Raw genomic sequence first — 17,367 nt, forward strand, 5'->3', positions numbered from 1 at the left:
AGGGAAGATGGGAGAGAAAAATGACAGTCAGTAAAGGAACACAACTGTGGGAAGCTACACAGACACTTATAGGATAAGGGTCACTTACAGGGCTTTGGGGGGTCCTGTGCTCCTGCCGGGAGGGGCTTTGTGGGGAGACATCGGTCACATGCACCAGAGGCAGAGACTTGATCACTCCGGGCTGTGTCTGGATTATGGGGTACAAAAACAGGAAAGAGAAATAGGGGAGAAAAGGTGGGAGAAGAGGTGAGTCCCATACAGGTGTATATAGAAGCATACGTGTGAGCACTACATATGGATCTTACACTTACCTGCCGGCTCTCTGCCTGTGACACAAACTTAATGGAGGCCTGAAAGGAACAAAAGAGGGTTAAACGGTGAGGCTGAATCAGTTCAGAATAATGAGAGGGGCACACTACATGCTCCTAAATACAAGGGAGCCAATGGCAGCACAGTGCAGAGGGTGGGGCTAACACAAGAGGGTGGGGCTAACAGAAGGAATATAAGCAAGCACCACGCTGCATTCTCATGTATGACCCAAGGGCACCCAGGCTTTTCCATACATGTAATGAGACTCATTGTGAAGCTTTAGCTGTAACCAGTGAGCAGGTGTCATGTGCTGGGCAAGTACAGGTCTGGTACAGGTAGCCACAAATACCACGTGGCACCCCCAGCATCCACATCCCACATCCTTGACTTACACCAACACACACACACTCACTTATAAACGGTGAGTTCTGATGTCATTTCTGTCACATGACTCACTGAAGCTTGTGTATTATAATATTATAATACACAAAAGCCATGAATATCCTGTAAATTATATCCTTATAAACGGTGAGTTCTGATGTCATCAGTTATAAACGGTGAGTTCTGATGTCATTTCTGTCACATGACTCATTGAAATGGGTGTATTATAATAAATAAAGTACCCCCAGTTGTAAAATATGAGGATATTAGAAGTTACCTCGGAGTTCCATGACCTGTATAAAAACACTCGGCCTTCGGCCTCGTACTTTTATATGGTCATGAAACTCCTCGGTAACTTATAATATCCTTATATTTTACAAGAGGGGGTACTTAATTCACTATATAAAGTATATATAAAGTACCCCCAGTTGTAAAATATGAGGATACAAGAAGTTATGTCGGAGTTCCATGACCTTCAGCCTCGTGTTTTTATATGGTCATGAAACTCCTCGGTAACTCATAATATCCTTATAATTTACAAGAGGGGGTACTTTATTCAGTATATCTATATATATATATATATTTATATATACACACACATACGTGCCATACACATATGTGCCGCCATGATTCAGAAACAGAACTGGTAACCAACCCGTGGCAATGGGACGCTGAATATGTTCTATAGAGCATTATGCTGCTCCCCACCATTCTCTGTGCCCTGGTAATACACCCCAAGTCTGTGACCAATGGAAGAGGCAGTAATAGGCAACAAATCCAAATGGACCAATTGGTGCTTCCACTTGTGGCTAGGAGACCACTAAGCTGAGCCAGTAGTGGATGTGGCTTGTGTGGGTGCAAGAGTTCACTAGGGGAGCACATTACACAAGACACAAGTATTAGTTACACTACAGCCCACAGATAAATCGCAGCTGGTGGAACGTTGTGTCGGAGCCAAGGACAAGAGCAGAGGCAAAAGTCACAAGTTCACTTACAAAGCGAGTCTCCCTGCCTGAGAGGGGACAGGCCCGGGGCGGAACAGTCTGTTGTACAACAAATAGGGGTGAGATGGATAAGAAGAGGGGGAGACAAAAGATGGGGAGTAGGACATGAGGCCTCAGACAAAGATCATCTCTAGAGAGTCACACGTGGGCAAGTGCTACCTACTCTCTGGCACGGGGAGAATTAAATACGTAACTCAGCTTGGGAAGAGTTGGCCAAGGATGTCAGTGGCTCCCCGAAATGACAATTGCTATGGAGCCTCCTCTCTAGGTCACTGACAGCTGTAACTGTGGGGCCCTACAGATTGGTATGGAGCCTCCCTATAGGTCACTGAGAGCTGTAGCTGTGGGGCCCTACAGATTAGTATGGAGCCTCCCTATAGGTCAGTGATGGGGGGCAAAGAGGATGCATTGAAGATCCCAACGGAGAGACCCAAAACCCCTGTGCAATATTTGAACATTATTTTCTCCTTACCTGCTGTGCGCTGGGGGAACAGGGGGCTTCCTTCTTGGCTGCTGAGGGGTCCCCAGGGGGAGTCTGTAGAACGAGAAGAAGTGTAAGTTAGGGGAGAAGCCCAGTTGTTAATTGGGGAGTGATGGGGGTGAATAGAATAAAAGCAGCAAAGAGCCCAGTGAGTGTAGAAGAGACTGGGGAATCAGTATGGCATTACCTGCAGCTGTTTGTCTGTACCCCCCCCCACACACTGGAAACGGGGTCAGACATTGTGACACACGCCCAGACTAAGCGCCAGCAAATGGTTAATATATAATATAATGACTGCTGATTGGCTGGCACGGGGGCCACTGCTTCCAGGCAAATAGGGGGACTGGGAATTCCTGGGAAGGGTCAGGGGGTCAAACATCTGAAGGAGACAAGAGAATTGGCAGCTGCGGGGGCTATAATAAGCCTGGGGGGGCAGTTGAGAGAAGGAGCAGGGGGGGGTGTGAGGGGTCGGGGGCATGGAAGTAACGAGACTTTATAAGGAAATGCCCCGAGCTGAAACTATGGCAACAGCGCAAACCTGAGGGGGGGGGCAGTTAGATTGGCAGCTGTCAGGATGACCCGGGGGGGGCATGGAATAGGCAGGGGATAATGAGGGTGTTATTTAGGCACATTATACAAGAGAACATCCCACTTACTGGCGCCCCCCACCCATAAATCATCTACAAACATGGGGCGAGGGACAGACACACAGACACACGTGTTCATCAGACCCCCCCAAACAGAGAGACTCCCCATTGCTCCTGCTTAAGCCACACCCCCAGCACCCCGTTATACACAAGTAGTGGCTCCTTTAATTTCTCATCATATCCCATTAAACTCCCACCCAATGGGCTTCGCCGACTACTGCCGACCTCCCATCTGAGCCCACATTCCTTATTCGTCTATTGACTGGAGACCATTGGCTTCTTTCTAAATATAAACACCCTGCAACCTGCCCCTCCCCACAACTACAACTCCCTGCTGCACACCTACAACTCCCTGCAGCACAACTACAACGCCCTGCAGCTTGAGACACGGGGCACTTACACTGTATGTCCTGTAGGGTTTGTAAGGGAAAGTGGCCGGTGTCTGAAGCTGCAGGGAGTTGTAGTTGTGCTGCATGGTGCCCCCATTCCCTTACCAAACCCTCAGGAGACCCAGTGTATGGGGGAGAAAGAGAGTGAATGTAGTGGTCATGTGCAGGGTCTGATGTATAAAATCTGAAATAAAGAGCAGAGAGGATCGACACATTTGAAACTGCCAATAGAAGAATTCTCTGCACATCCCTATATGTGACAGTCAGCGGATAGTATTGTAATAAAGAGATATTACATGTGACAGTCAATAATAAGATAATGACAGCTCAGTCTATATAGGGACATTATTATTATTATTATTATTACATTAGATACTGTTGCAAATAAAAAACGATCCAATGGAATAACTAGTTAAAGGGGTGGTTCACCTATAAGTTAACTTTCAGTATGTTATAGAATGGCCACTTCTAAGCAGCTTTTCAATTGGTCTTCATCATCTATATTTTATAGTTTTCAAATTATTTTCCATTTTCTTCTGACTCTTTCCAGCTTATCAAACAGGGGTCACTGACCCCATCTAAAAACAAATACTCTGTAAGGCTACAAATGTATTGTTATTGTTACTTTTTATTCCTCCTCTTTCTATTCAGGCCTCTCCTATTCATATTCCAGTCTCTTATTCAAATCAATGCATGGTTGCTAGGGGAATTTGTAATTTCAGACACCTGGTTGCTAAGGTCCAAACTGGAGAGCTGCTGAATAAAAAGCTAAATAAGTCAAAAACCACAAATAATAAAAACCAATTACAAATGGTCTCAGACTACCCCTCTCTACATCATACTAACCGTTAATTTAAAGGTGAACAACCCCTTTAATAGTTATGTATCATGTGCTTAAATAAACCTGCTCATAACTATACTTTCATTTAATCCCACAGGGCTGAGAGTATTCATCAAATAGATCCATTCGCTCTCTTTCTTTTCCAAATCTCCCCCCTAATACCCAATGATATCTTGGGGAGACCCGTAGCTGCTTGATTTATTATGGAAACAAATGTCACCCGACAGGTACTACTTTGCCTTGAACTTTATTCCACTCCAAACCATTTAACCACTTATTCCATTGGGTCATTTTTTATTTGCAACAGTATCTAATGTAATAATAATAATAATAATAATAATAATAATAATAATAATGTCTCGTTTCCTAACTGAGCTGCAACATAATGAGCCTTATCACTTACACTCCCTGTCACTATATACACTGAGCTCTCTCTGTGCCATTATCTTATTATTGTAACTGACCATAACTTACTGTAACATACTGACTGTCACATCTAATATCTCTTTATTACATTACTATCCGCTGACTGTCACATATAGGGATGTGCAGACAAAAGTGTCCGGTACAAAAGTGTCCGGTACAAAAGTGGCAGTGGGTACAAGGGCTATATAATCCAATATCCGCTCCCACAATCGCTGGGGGTCGGCAGGCAGGGCGTCGGAAATCTTATTAATCTGGGTGCTGGGAACTGTTACTCCCTCTTATTACATTCCCTTACACACTACTGCCTATGAGTGATTTAATGAAACATATTAGACTATTTATTATTCATTCAGTAGAATAATGTGACAAACAAGGTGGGTTGGTGAAATTTCAAATGGGTCGTTCCTCTCTGCTCTTTATTCATATTTCAATGTATGGGTAGTACTGCTACAGAACTACAACTCCCTCAGCTTGAGACACAGAGCACATTCCCTTACCAAGCCTACAGGCCATACAGTGTATGGGGGATGATGCTACAGAACTACAACTCCCTGCAGCTTGAGACAAGCCCTGAGGGAATACAAGTGTATGGGGGTTCATGCTACAGAACACAGAGAGGAGACACACATATTAGTGCTGGTGAGATCCCATTCACAATCCCACCTGCAAAGCTCCAGCTGTTGCTTAACTACAACTCCCAGCACACCCCGAGAGTTTGTTGCTGTTGGTAAATAGAGAGGCTGGCGCAGACCCAGACCATAAGAGAGATGGGGTGCAACACTTGCTTTTTTGGTTCCCACAAATAAAGGGTAGCCCAATACTGAGGGGTACAAGTAGAAGGGAGTTGTACAGACAGAAGATTCCATGTTACAGTTACAGGGGTTAAATATTAATACATCCTTGATTTAGGTCTCTATTGGCCAGTAATTTACTCTTCTGAGGCAAATGAAGGTCGGCCTTGCAGTGGGCTAGACGCTAGGCAGGTAGGTAGGCAGGTAGGTAGGTAGGTAGGTAGGTGTGGGCAACGTGCTGATGCACAGGACAAACAGTATCACACAGCAGACTGCAAGTGAATGGCACAGGAGTGGCACAGAGATGGGCAGTGTAAAGCCAAGGAGGAGGCACTAACACGGGCTTGTATAACTGCCCCATACCCACTCACCCTGGCTTAATGCCACCCTTCCCTGGCACTGCCCACAAGATTGGTTTCAGCAGCATTATGGCTGTGCGGCGTGCATGTGAGAGTGCCCACACGTGATATACACACGTGATATACATGCGTCACACGTAGAGACAACACCACAAACACACACGTGTCGCTTGCCTTCTTGTTGTACATTGTTGTCTTCAACTCCCCAGCGCTGCCGTAGCCAATAGGAGGCCCACTCAGGCTAGCTCCACTGGCCCCCGCCCGCTTCTTGTTAGCCACAATGAATGGGTTCTCACTGAACCGGATAGGCTGACAGTCCACTAGCACCTCATCTGCCTCTGCGCTACTGACAGGGGCCCCGGGCTCCCCGAGCTCAGCCACAGGACTGGGAAGAACCGTGGGGAGCGGAGACGCCGCTGGGGAAACGGGGTGCAAGGTCGGCCCATTGGCTACAACTGCAGGAACGGGGTGTACCAGACCCACGGGCACGGGGGAAGAGCTGGAAGATTCCATTCCCAGAGGGAGCTGCAAGATGGACACAGGAGGGGAAAGGGAATATCATGCACCAGGAAGTCATCACACAGGAACCACATGCACCGGGGGATCAGAGAGGAAAAGGGACCCCAGGAAGTGGGTCAGAGAGGAAAGGGGAGACCGGGAAGTGGATCAGAGAGGAAATGGGGGGAGTCAAAGACAAAAGGGGAGTCAGGAAATGGGTCAGAGCGGAAAGGGAAGTTATAGAGCAAAAGGGAGTCAGAGAGGAAAGGGGAGTCAGGAAATGGGTCAGAGAAAAAAGGGGAGTCAAGGAAATAGGGGGATCAGAGAGGAAAGGGGAGTCAGAAAGGAAAGGGGAGTCAGAAAATGGGTCAGAGGAAAAAGGGGAGTCAAGGAAATAGGGGGCTCAGAGAGGAAAGGGGAGTCAGAGAGGAAAGGGGAGTCAGAAAATGGGTCAGAGGAAAAAGGAGAGTCAGGAAATGGTTCAGAGAAAAAGGGTGAGTCAGTGAGGAACAGAAAGTCAGAGAGGATATAGGGGGGATCAGAGAGAAAAGGGGAGTCAGAGAGGAAATAGGGGGGATCAGAGAGGAAAGGGGCACCAGGAGGAGGTCACACAGTAGGAAGGGGCACAGACACACAGATACAGATGACAGAGAAAAAGGAAGGAGAGGATAAAACCATGAAAAAAGGGAGAGAAACCAAAAGCAATGAGAGGACAGAGAATAACTTATAATATTCAGTTTAAATGAGATATTAAACTCCCCCATTATATAAACAACACTAATCATTAGTCAAGTGCTGCATTTTGCTTCTATGGGCAACGGAGTTGTAGGCCCCACACTGCTTTTTCTCTCATCGTCCAATCAAACTGATCCAATACATCAGTGACACGTGCAGCGTAACTATAACTAAAGCAATGTGCGGGTTGCAGAGCTGATTATCAGATTCAATCAGGGGCATGAACAACAAATGAAGTGGTGGTTAAGAAACTTAGAACATAAATATATATATATATATATATACTAAACAATTTAGCCCCAGCACTCTCAATATATAACTCCCTGAAAATATATTCTTGCACAACTGAACTATAACTTTCTTAAAAAAAGAAACTTTTAGTTACAAAGTTTGTACAAATGGTGCCTAAGCCGACGCGCCCCGTCAAGGCAATGTCCATGCGTCAGTCCGATCCGACGAAAGTTACAGTTCAGTTGTGCAAGAATATTATATCAGGGAGTTATATATTGAGAGTGCTGGGGCTACCTTGTTTAGTATGTAAATTAAAGGGATACTGTCATGGGAAAAAAAAAAATGTTTTCAAAATGAATCAGTTAATAGTGCTGCTCCAGCAGAATTCTGCACTGAAATCCATTTCTCAAAAGAGCAAACAGATTTTTTTATATTCAATTTTGAAATCTGACATGGGGCTAGACATTTTGTCAATTTCCCAGCTGCCCCAAGTCATGTGACTTGTGCTCTGATAAACTTCAGTCGCTCTTTACTGCTGTACTGCAAGTTGGAGTGATATCACCTCCTCCCTCCCCCCCAGCAGCCAAACAACAGAACAATGGGAAGGTAACCAGATAGCAGCTCCCTAACACAAGATAACAGCTGCCTGGTAGATCTAAGAACAGCACTCAATAGTAAAATCCAGGTCCCACTGAGACACATTCAGTTACATTGAGAAGGAAAAACAGCAGCCTGCCAGAAAGCATTTCTCTCCTGAAGTGCAGGCACAAGTCACATGACCAGGGGCAGCTGGGAAATTGACAATATGTCTAGCCCCATGTCAGATTTCAAAATTGAATATAAAAAAATCTGTTTGCTCTTTTGAGAAATGGATTTCAGTGCAGAATTCTGCTGGAGCAGCACTATTAACTGATTCATTTTGAAAAAAAATTTTTCCCCATGACAGTATCCCTTTAAGTCTTGCCCACGTGCCCCCAATAAGAAAGGTGAAGAGCGGCATTTCTTGTTTGTTTAAAAATTATATATATATCTATACATATATAAATGAGCATTTTATTCATAGGAGATAATGAAATGGCTCTGTAGCCAAACTACACGTACATATTATATATATATATATATATATACACACACACACACACATTTCCCTTGGGATTTGCCAAGATCTCCCACTAACCCTAACAAGTCTCTCCGGGGGAATCACTGAGGAATAGGGAGAGGCGAGTAAAAGGGATGAAAATGGGAGGCAGAAGGAACAGTGCAAAGAAATCACAGGGGCATTAAGAGGTCCTCAAGGTTCGTGCACCTTCCTGGGGTATTTAGTATATTAAGTACACAAAGGAGGGTAAAATGGGGTAGAAAAGAAGTCCCTGTGGGTATCTGGGGTATTAAGAACTACACAAAGTGCCTGGGGGTATCTGGGGTAGAAATACTCACAGGTCCCAGAGCTTGGTGGATTGAGAGTGAAGAGTCCCAACCTTACAATGGGAGGCTGGGCACAAGTGTCTCCTAAAATAGTGTGAGGAGGAGGAGGAGGAGGAGGAGGAGGGCCCCAGCCTGTGAATCAGAGGGACTGGAATGACAGCTGTGAGCCAGACACAAGAATAGATCCTGAGAGAGAAAAGCACTGGCATTCCAGGGAAATCACCACATTCCTTGTGCCCTTACTCCCTGCGCCCAGCAGAGGGCATCCTACTGGCATCATCATCATCATCATCCCAGTGCTCACATGTCCCCCCCCCACGATGACTCTAAAAGCCGTCAGCCAAGCCATAAACACAATCCTACATCAGCAAGCAAAGCCGGGGTACAGGCACCCACTACTCCTGGGCTTCAGCTGTGAATGTCTGTACAATGGAGATGTGTCCTACTGCCACTGTGCCCGCCATTTCTTCACTGTCAATGGCAGTTTGACCAACGTCACACCCACACGTAGAATCAATGATGTGCCCAACATCACCCGTACCTCTGCCAGTCCCATCATAAAGCAGCAGCACAGGCTTCCCTGACACTGGAATGGCAGGAGGGAAGAGGCAGGAGGGAAGGGGCAGGGAGGAAGGGAGGGGCAGGGAGGAAGGGGCGGGGGCAGGAGAGTAATCAAAGTGATTCAACTCCTTGTAACCTGGAGTCAATGCAAATGTCCAAAAACTCCCTGTGACCCAGAGTGACCGTGACTTGCCAGAGGAATTAGCCCAGTCACAGTTCGTGCCAAAACCAATGCCATGCCATTCATACCAGGCAGATCTAAAGAGAACATGGTATGTGGCCACAAACACAGAGCACTGGCCCCATAGGGTCAGCTGGTAAAATAAGGGAAGGTTTCCATAGCAACAGCACACATTTGCACCAAGCTGTGTTTCAGATGAGTTCCTATGGTGAGTGGAGAATGCAGCACGTGGCACTTTATGTACCAGCCATCCAATCACAAAACTGCCACTTACCCGGGCTCCCTTGTCCTGCCCACCAGCGGGTAGTGCTGCCAGGGTCTTGTAGTCCAGCTTGAGGGGCTCTGAGCTATAGTTCTGCAATCACAGAGGGAAATGCCAGTCAGTACAGTTAGGGGTGGGTGAGTCCCACAGGATTCTGCTGTGATATGCCCTGTTAAACCTAACGCCTCCCCAAGGTGGACCAATCAGTATTGTCTTCCTGTTGCTAGGCAATGAGGGGTTACCAAAGCAGTTATGTATCACTTGTGGCCCTACCAGGGGCCCGATGCATGAAGAGGCAGAGCTCCATTACGTCCTCTGGAGTTTCTAATTGGTTAATTCCTCAGCCCTGTGAACACATAATGCTTTGCCTTCATTGATGTGCTTTGTCTAGGCTGCGGCAGAAGGAAGGAGTGGGGCCCCCACATCACCAACCATACGGGGCCAATACATTCAGCCAGTCTGCCGTTATATTGTCCCAGAAAGGGCCCAGACAGAAGCGGCAGATGGGGGCAGTTTGGCAGGAAAGGGGAGTAAGAAGCAAAGCGAGTGCAGCTCTAGGCTCCTCCCCCAGCACCTCCCCCACCAGCAGCCTCTCACCTTGGTCTCCTCCTCTAGGAGTCTGGTGGCCTCCTCTCGCTCCCTACGCATCCGCTCCTTCCCACGGACACGACAGTCAGAATGACCCAAAGGCACCCAAAGCCATGCACCCAGGCACGGGAGACAGGGAGAGAGCACAGTTAGCACAGGGAGAGAACAGAGTTAGAGCACAGGGACAGAGCACAGGGAGAAAGCAGAGCTAGCACAGTTAGAGCACAGGGAGAGAGCACAGTTAGAGCACAGGGAGAGAGCACAGTTAGAGCACAGGGAGAGAGCACAGTTAGAGCACAGGGAGAGAGCACAGTTAGAGCACAGGGAGAGAGCACAGTTAGAGCACAGGGAGAGAGCACAGTTAGAGCACAGGGAGAGAGCACAGTTAGAGCACAGGGAGAGAGCACAGGGAGAGAGCACAGGGAGAGAGCACAGGGAGAGAGCACAGGGAGAGCGCACAGGGAGAGAGCACAGGGAGAGAGCACAGGGAGAGCGCACAGGGAGAGAGCACAGGGAGAGAGCACAGGGAGAGAGCACAGGGAGAGAGCACAGGGAGAGAGCACAGGGAGAGAGCACAGTTAGAGAGCACAGTTAGAGAGCACAGTTAGAGAGCACAGTTAGAGAGCACAGTTAGAGAGCACAGTTAGAGAGCACAGTTAGAGAGCACAGTTAGAGAGCACAGTTAGAGAGCACAGTTAGAGAGCACAGTTAGAGAGCACAGGGAGAGAGCACAGGGAGAGAGCACAGTTAGAGCACAGTTAGAGCACAGGGAGAGAGCACAGTTAGAGCACAGTTAGAGCACAGTTAGAGCACAGGGAGAGAGCACAGTTAGAGCACAGGGAGAGAGCAGTTTGAGTACAGGGAGAGAGCAGTTAGAGTACAGGGAGAGCAGTTAGAGCACAGGGAGAAAGCACAGTTAGAGAACAGAATTAGCACAGGGAGAGACCAGAGTTAGCACAGGGAGAGAGCACAGTTAGCACAGGGGAGAGGCTTTTAAATGGAAAGGAAGAGAAGGGGGAGGAGCCAGGGGGTTGTACAAGACGAGCAATGAAAAATGATAATGAAGGGGCAGTTGGGTTAGTGACTGGAGCAGAGGCTGAAAATGAAGGGAATCCTTACTCCCCTCACTCACTCGTATGGCTGCCTTGCCACAACACACAGGGTAATAAGTACTTACCCCCCCCCCCCACTAGGGGTAAATCCCAACACCCAGCTGCTTTGGGTTCCCTCTTCATGAATAAATGAGAAAGAGGCAGCATGGAGCAGCATGGAGCAGCCCTGGGCCTCCTTATAGAGACAGGTCCCAGCATCCCATCATGTACATACATTTGCCCCCAAGCACCAGTCTGCAGGATTGTGCCCCTCCATAGCAGCCTCCTTGCCCAGGACTGAGTATAAAGACAACAAATGTGATTGTCTGGCAAGGTCACCAAACAAGCAGATCTGTAATCAATAAGCCCACCTTAATTGGTCTGATCAATAACCCCATGGTCACCAGAACTGGATGATGCGCTGTCGGATCAGGGAGAGGCAACATCAGACAGGACAATCAAGCCCAGATGATTATTAGGCAGATATCATTTGTTTCAGCTGCAACTGCCCCCCACTAATGGTGCTCCTTATACAAAGCTCTTTACTTCCCCTTGTAACGGAAGAGAGAGTGGGACTAAATTGCCCTATACCCTCCTGCACTAAGTGCAATTGTGGGGGGAAAGGAACAAGCTATAATATTGGTTAAACCACTAGAACATTACCATGTCAGGAGGGGCCCAATTCAATGAAACCCCTAATCCCTCCAGAATGTGGCTGATCAGTGGTCAAGGGACAGACAGGGGTAAAGTGGAGTCTATGGGACACACAGACACATCAGAGGAGCAGCGATACAGAGAGAGGCTACAAGCACTGATCTAGTGGCACATGGGTTAGTATGGGGCGAGTATGGGGTTAGTATGGGGCGAGTATGGGGCGAGTATGGCACAGGCTGAATGGTTCCACACAGAATATATATGACTGATATGGACTGAGTGATGCCCCCGAAATACTGTCTCACCACTTTCTCCATGTCCTCTCTCTCCCACTGTGTCGCCTCTCTCACCATCTCCATCTCCTGTCAGGGACGAGAGTCACCCCCATGATTTAACTACATAATCCACACAGGACCCCCCAACTAATGTAGCTACACACACACGGGGTGAGTTACACTGGATCAGAACAAGTCCTTCTCACCTTCTGTATCCGCTCCATCTCTTCTGGACTCATGTCTCGATCAATAGAAGAAATACTTTCCATACTGTTCTTTCTTCCTATACCAGCAGCGAAGGGATTGGCGATTATACCCGGTGATGCCTGACAAAACAATCCCCAAATCAGCACCAATCAGTATAAAATAATCACTAAAGACTTTATTCACAATCCCCACTGGTATAAACCCCAGAGCCTGAACTTCCCCCCAATACACTTACCCACTTGCCCCATAAACAGACATTGTAACCCCATTACTTATCCATAGGCATAAAGTAATAACTGTCCCCACTTAATGTGCATGACTGCAGCCCCCCAATACTACTGACACACAGGTGAGTTACCTCAGAAGAGGCTACAGCAATAGGGTCGAATCCATCACACACGAGTATGAGCAGAGTATCTCCCACGCCTCTCAATGACTGGACGGCCTCAGTGTGGGTCATACCCAACAGGCTCTGCTGATTCACCTCCAAAATGCGCATCCCAACTTTCAGTCGTCCGTCTCGTGCGGCGGCCCCCGAGGAACTGACCTGCGGCACAGACAGGGGCACACAATGTGTTTCACAGGAGGAAATTCCAGGTCATAGTCTGTGAATGTCCCATGATCCCTTTTTCTCTCACCTTGGAGATAAAAACACCTTCGTCTGTGGGATCCAATGGATTTCCTGGGTGGCCCCGGGCTCCCCCTCGGATACTGATCCCCAGCTTCTCCCCAGGAGCCTTCACTACACAAATCTCCTGCAAATACACACAGAAATTATACACAACAATGCACATCCAATCAGGTGGAACATGCAGCACAGAATTAACCTGAGAATGATCAAGCCTTGTCATTATAAAGAATGATCCTTGAGAATTACCTGCATGCCTGGGGGTGGCGGGTCCCTCCTCACCAGCAGGTGGAGCTCCTGAGTGTTACAGAGAAGGGCATTCACAGCTTCTTGGTGAGTGACATGTCTGAGATCCAATCCAGCTGCTTCCAGGATTCTATCCCCCACCCTGAGTCCACTGCGGGCAGCCAGCCCACGGGAGATTACCTATAGGCAGGTGAGAGGACACAATAGGGATTGTAGTAGGGAACACTGGCTGCTCTAGGCTTGGGGGTCCTCCTGCTGCACAGAGCCCCTATTCTATGAGGAGACAACGGAGGATGAATAGCACTAACCTTGGATATGAAAACTCCGGGCTCACGGATCCCGAAAGGATGGCTGGAGTGGTCACTGCCCCCCACAATACTGAGCCCCAAGGGCCCCCCAGATTTCACTAACACAATTTCCTGGGGAACAAAAGCAAATGTGATTAGAACTTGTCAGCAATGGGAACCCTCATCTATAGATGTATAGTTTCTCTGGGGTCCCTTCTTCTGGGGTTCCCAAGAACACACACAAGGGGTACAGCTCTCAGTGGGACACATGAGAAGGGATCACACCTCCAGGACTTCTCTAGCCACAGACACAAAAGTGCTCTCACCTCTATAGGAAACTCGTCTTCCATCTTTTGGCTGAAGTGATTATTCAGGGGAGCATCCCCCTCATCACCATCTCCAGTGTCCGTGGGGGGCGGAGGCGATCGTGGCCGGGCCCTGTGCAGGGAAGGCGATGCTCCTGGGTCTGTGGGGGCTCCTGACTGGGGGGGCTCTCTCTCTACCAGCAGAGTGATGGTGGGGGAGGTGCTGGTAAGCAGTGCTACTGCCTGATCATGTCTGGCTTCTGTCATATCTACCCCGTTGATCTAGAACAATGCGCAGAGCACAATAAGCATCACATAATCCTTCCATGAGAAGAACCTGAAACTGACCCTACAATAAGCATCACATAATCCTTCCATGAGAAGAACCTGAAACTGACCCTACAATAAGCATCACATAATCCTTCCATGAGAAGAACCTAAACTGACCCTACAAAAAGCATCGCACAATCCTTCCATGAGAAGAACCTGAAACTGACCCTACAATAAGCATCACATAATTTCTTCCATGAGAAGAACCTAAACTGACCCTACAAAAAGCATCGCACAATCCTTCCATGAGAAGAACCTAAACCGAACCTACAATAAGCATCGCACAATCCTTTTGTGAGAAGAACCTAAACTGACCCTACAAAAAGCATCACATAATCCTTCCATGAGAAGAACCTGAAACTGACGCTACAATAACCATCACATAATCCTTCCATGAGAAGAACCTGAAACTGACCCTACAATAACCATCACAAAATACTTCCACGAGAAGAACCTGAAACTGACCCTACAATAAGCATCACATAATCCTTCCACGAGAAGAACCCTAAACTGACCCTACAATAAGCATCACATAATCCTTGAGAAGAACCTAAACTGACCCTACAATAAGCATCACATAATCTTTGAGAAGAACCCTAAACTGACCCTACAATAAACATCACATAATCCTTGAGAAGAACCTAAACTGACCCTACAAAAAGCATCACATAATCCTTCCATGAGAAGAACCTGAAACTGACGCTACAATAACCATCACATAATCCTTCCATGAGAAGAACCTGAAACTGACCCTACAATAACCATCACATAATACTTCCACGAGAAGAACCTGAAACTGACCCTACAATAAGCATCACATAATCCTTCCACGAGAAGAACCCTAAACTGACCCTACAATAAGCATCACATAATCCTTGAGAAGAACCTAAACTGACCCTACAATAAGCATCACATAATCTTTGAGAAGAACCCTAAACTGACCCTACAATAAACATCACATAATCCTTGAGAAGAACCTAAACTGACCCTACAAAGCACACACGGAGGTTTCATCTATTCACAAGATGTTGCTCCACTACAACTCCCATAATCCTTCAAGAGCCACAGGGGGTTGTGGTTCAGCAACAGCTGGATACACAAAATCACAAGGTTCCAGCTAAGATTTACCTGCAGACAGTAACTGGCACTTACTGGGGGACTGGCTGGAATCTAACATGGCTACTGGGAGGCTGAATTATTCCCCAGTGTGGCAAACAGGGCAACTGTTACTCCAACACCAGGCAAGAGGCTATGGCTCACAGAATGTTGGGATGGGTGTTGTACATCAGCAAATAGTTCTATAAAGGCACAGGAAGGAACCTCCAGTCTGGGGGTCCCCAAACTTTTTTACCCATATGCCCCATTACAATGAATAAGGAGTTTTGGAGCAACAGAAGGAGAATAAAGTGCCTGGTGGGTGTCAAATAAGAGCTGGGAGCTGTGATGAGCAACATGGAAGGGGGTGAAATGAATGCTGCTCATGGGGATCACTGCTCCAGTCTCTAGACCCCTTAGTCCCTTCCAGTAAAGTGAGAGATCCCTTAAAGGGGCTGTTCACCTTCCAAACACTTTTTTCAGTTTAATTGTTTTCAGACTGTTCACCAGAAAAATACTTTTTTTCAATTACTTTCAATTCTGAAAGCAGCTGAACTGATCAAAGTGTTTGAAGGTGAACTACCCCTTTAATGGAACTGGGTGATGTGACACTGACTGCCAGGACTCACTTGCACCCTATGTGACACTGCCAGCACTCTAATCCAGCACTCTAATCCTGCACTCTATCCCCGCACAGACGAGAAGTGTGAATGCAGCAGAAAGCAGCACTGACGAGGCAGTATTCACCCTTACCGCTAATACTGAGACGGCAAAGGGAGAGAGGAGCCCTCCAGCAGAGAGCGGCCAGAGTATAGAGCGTTGCATGAGACAGGGGGTTAGTAAGTCGGAAGAGACATCACCAAACAGAACTTAGAAAGGAGAAGAGACTGTTATAACAGATTAATAAGAGGCACAGTGACATTATCTGGAGCAAAACCACCCCCCATATTTACATGAGCTTTTAGACAGGGTGCTCTCCCTACTCTAGGTTGCCCTAGTGAATGCCAAGGTGGGTGACAGGGTGCTCTCCCTACTCTAGGTTGCTCTAGTGAAAGCAAAGGTGGGTGAGGGTGCTCTTCCTACTCTAGGTTGCCATAGTGAAAGCCAAGGTGGGTGAGGGTGCTCTCCCTACTCTAGGTTGCCCTAGTGAAAGCCAAGGTCGGTGAGTGTGCTTTCCCTACTCTAGGTTGCCCTAGTGAATGCCAAGGTGGGTGAGGGTGCTCTATCTACTCTAGGTTGCCCTAGTGAATGCCAAGATGGGTGAGGGTGCTCTCTCTACTCTAGGTTGCCCTAGTGAAAGCCAAGGTGGGTGAGGGTGCACTTCCTACTCTAGGTTGCCCTAGTGAAAGCCAAGGTGGGTGACGGGGTGCTTACACAAGGTGGCTTTTGTTAGCATTAACCCTTCAGATGCATGATGGTGCTCCCTGCTGCATGTGTGACAGCTAAATATAATCAGAGACTAAATTGAGCTGCCATGCAGGGGGCGGAATTAGACAGCAAATTGCCAACATAAGCCAAGGTTAAGATAGAGCCCAAATCAGAGGGAATCCTGACTCACACCCCAGTCACCTTCCCAGAAATAAATCCCAAGCAGCATAATGAGCATGCGATGCCCCCGATATGCCACTGGCCCAGGCAAAGCAAAGACTGAGTAAAGGGCAAGTTATTGTACGTGCCACGGACTGTGCCCAACTTGCGGAGAGGGAGGCGGCCCCAAATAACAGGTTTGTGTGGGATGAAAAGGAGAGATACTTACGGAGAGGACTCTGTCTCCAACTCTGAGAATCCCGTCCCGGTGAGCAGCTCCACCTTCTGCTATTCTGGAGATGAAGATACCCTGTGCAGGGGCAGAAATATCCAAATTTACTTGTGTGTACAACCCCTGTGTATCTTCTCTGCCCTGCAGCTTTTATACCCACCAACAACCAGACACAGGGAATACTGGTCTCTCAGCAAGTGAGAGTGAGTGCAATGAAGCGAGTGTGAGTGTGAGCTCCTTCCTCTCCTCACTGTGCAAACAGACAACCAGACTGCACGGAGCCTTAGTCAGCTGTTTGCCCAAAATATCCCTTCCGAGGTCTAAGGGGCTCATGGGAGTCATGTAACAGCAGCAGGTTATTTTGGGCTCCTCTCTCTGCTG

The 17,367-nt window shown here is 47.6% G+C and overlaps 1 protein-coding gene across 19 annotated transcripts in view; it reads right to left on the reverse strand.

The window, feature by feature from the left end:
• Positions 1 to 17,367, reverse strand: part of scrib.L (scribbled planar cell polarity protein L homeolog) — a 55,662-nt gene that overhangs the window by 11,526 nt on the left and 26,769 nt on the right. For 10 of the 19 annotated variants that reach the window (XM_041566737.1, XM_041566747.1, XM_041566736.1 and 7 more), the window contains 15 exons: positions 16,984 to 17,064; positions 13,824 to 14,084; positions 13,519 to 13,629; positions 13,214 to 13,390; positions 12,975 to 13,091; positions 12,695 to 12,883; positions 12,336 to 12,455; positions 12,160 to 12,216; positions 10,119 to 10,175; positions 9,534 to 9,614; positions 5,803 to 6,153; positions 2,167 to 2,229; positions 1,686 to 1,733; positions 312 to 350; positions 89 to 187 (listed from right to left, as the gene is read on the reverse strand). In XM_041566737.1, coding sequence (XP_041422671.1) covers positions 89 to 187; positions 312 to 350; positions 1,686 to 1,733; positions 2,167 to 2,229; positions 5,803 to 6,153; positions 9,534 to 9,614; positions 10,119 to 10,175; positions 12,160 to 12,216; positions 12,336 to 12,455; positions 12,695 to 12,883; positions 12,975 to 13,091; positions 13,214 to 13,390; positions 13,519 to 13,629; positions 13,824 to 14,084; positions 16,984 to 17,064 — 1,851 coding nt within the window. The remainder of the gene's footprint in view (positions 1 to 88; positions 188 to 311; positions 351 to 1,685; positions 1,734 to 2,166; positions 2,230 to 5,802; positions 6,154 to 9,533; positions 9,615 to 10,118; positions 10,176 to 12,159; positions 12,217 to 12,335; positions 12,456 to 12,694; positions 12,884 to 12,974; positions 13,092 to 13,213; positions 13,391 to 13,518; positions 13,630 to 13,823; positions 14,085 to 16,983; positions 17,065 to 17,367) is intronic. The other 9 variants (XM_041566739.1, XM_041566756.1, XM_041566740.1 and 6 more) reach the window with 8 other exon arrangements.

Source organism: Xenopus laevis, chromosome 6L (genome assembly GCF_017654675.1).
Source record: "Xenopus laevis strain J_2021 chromosome 6L, Xenopus_laevis_v10.1, whole genome shotgun sequence".
NCBI lineage: Eukaryota > Metazoa > Chordata > Amphibia > Anura > Pipidae > Xenopus > Xenopus laevis.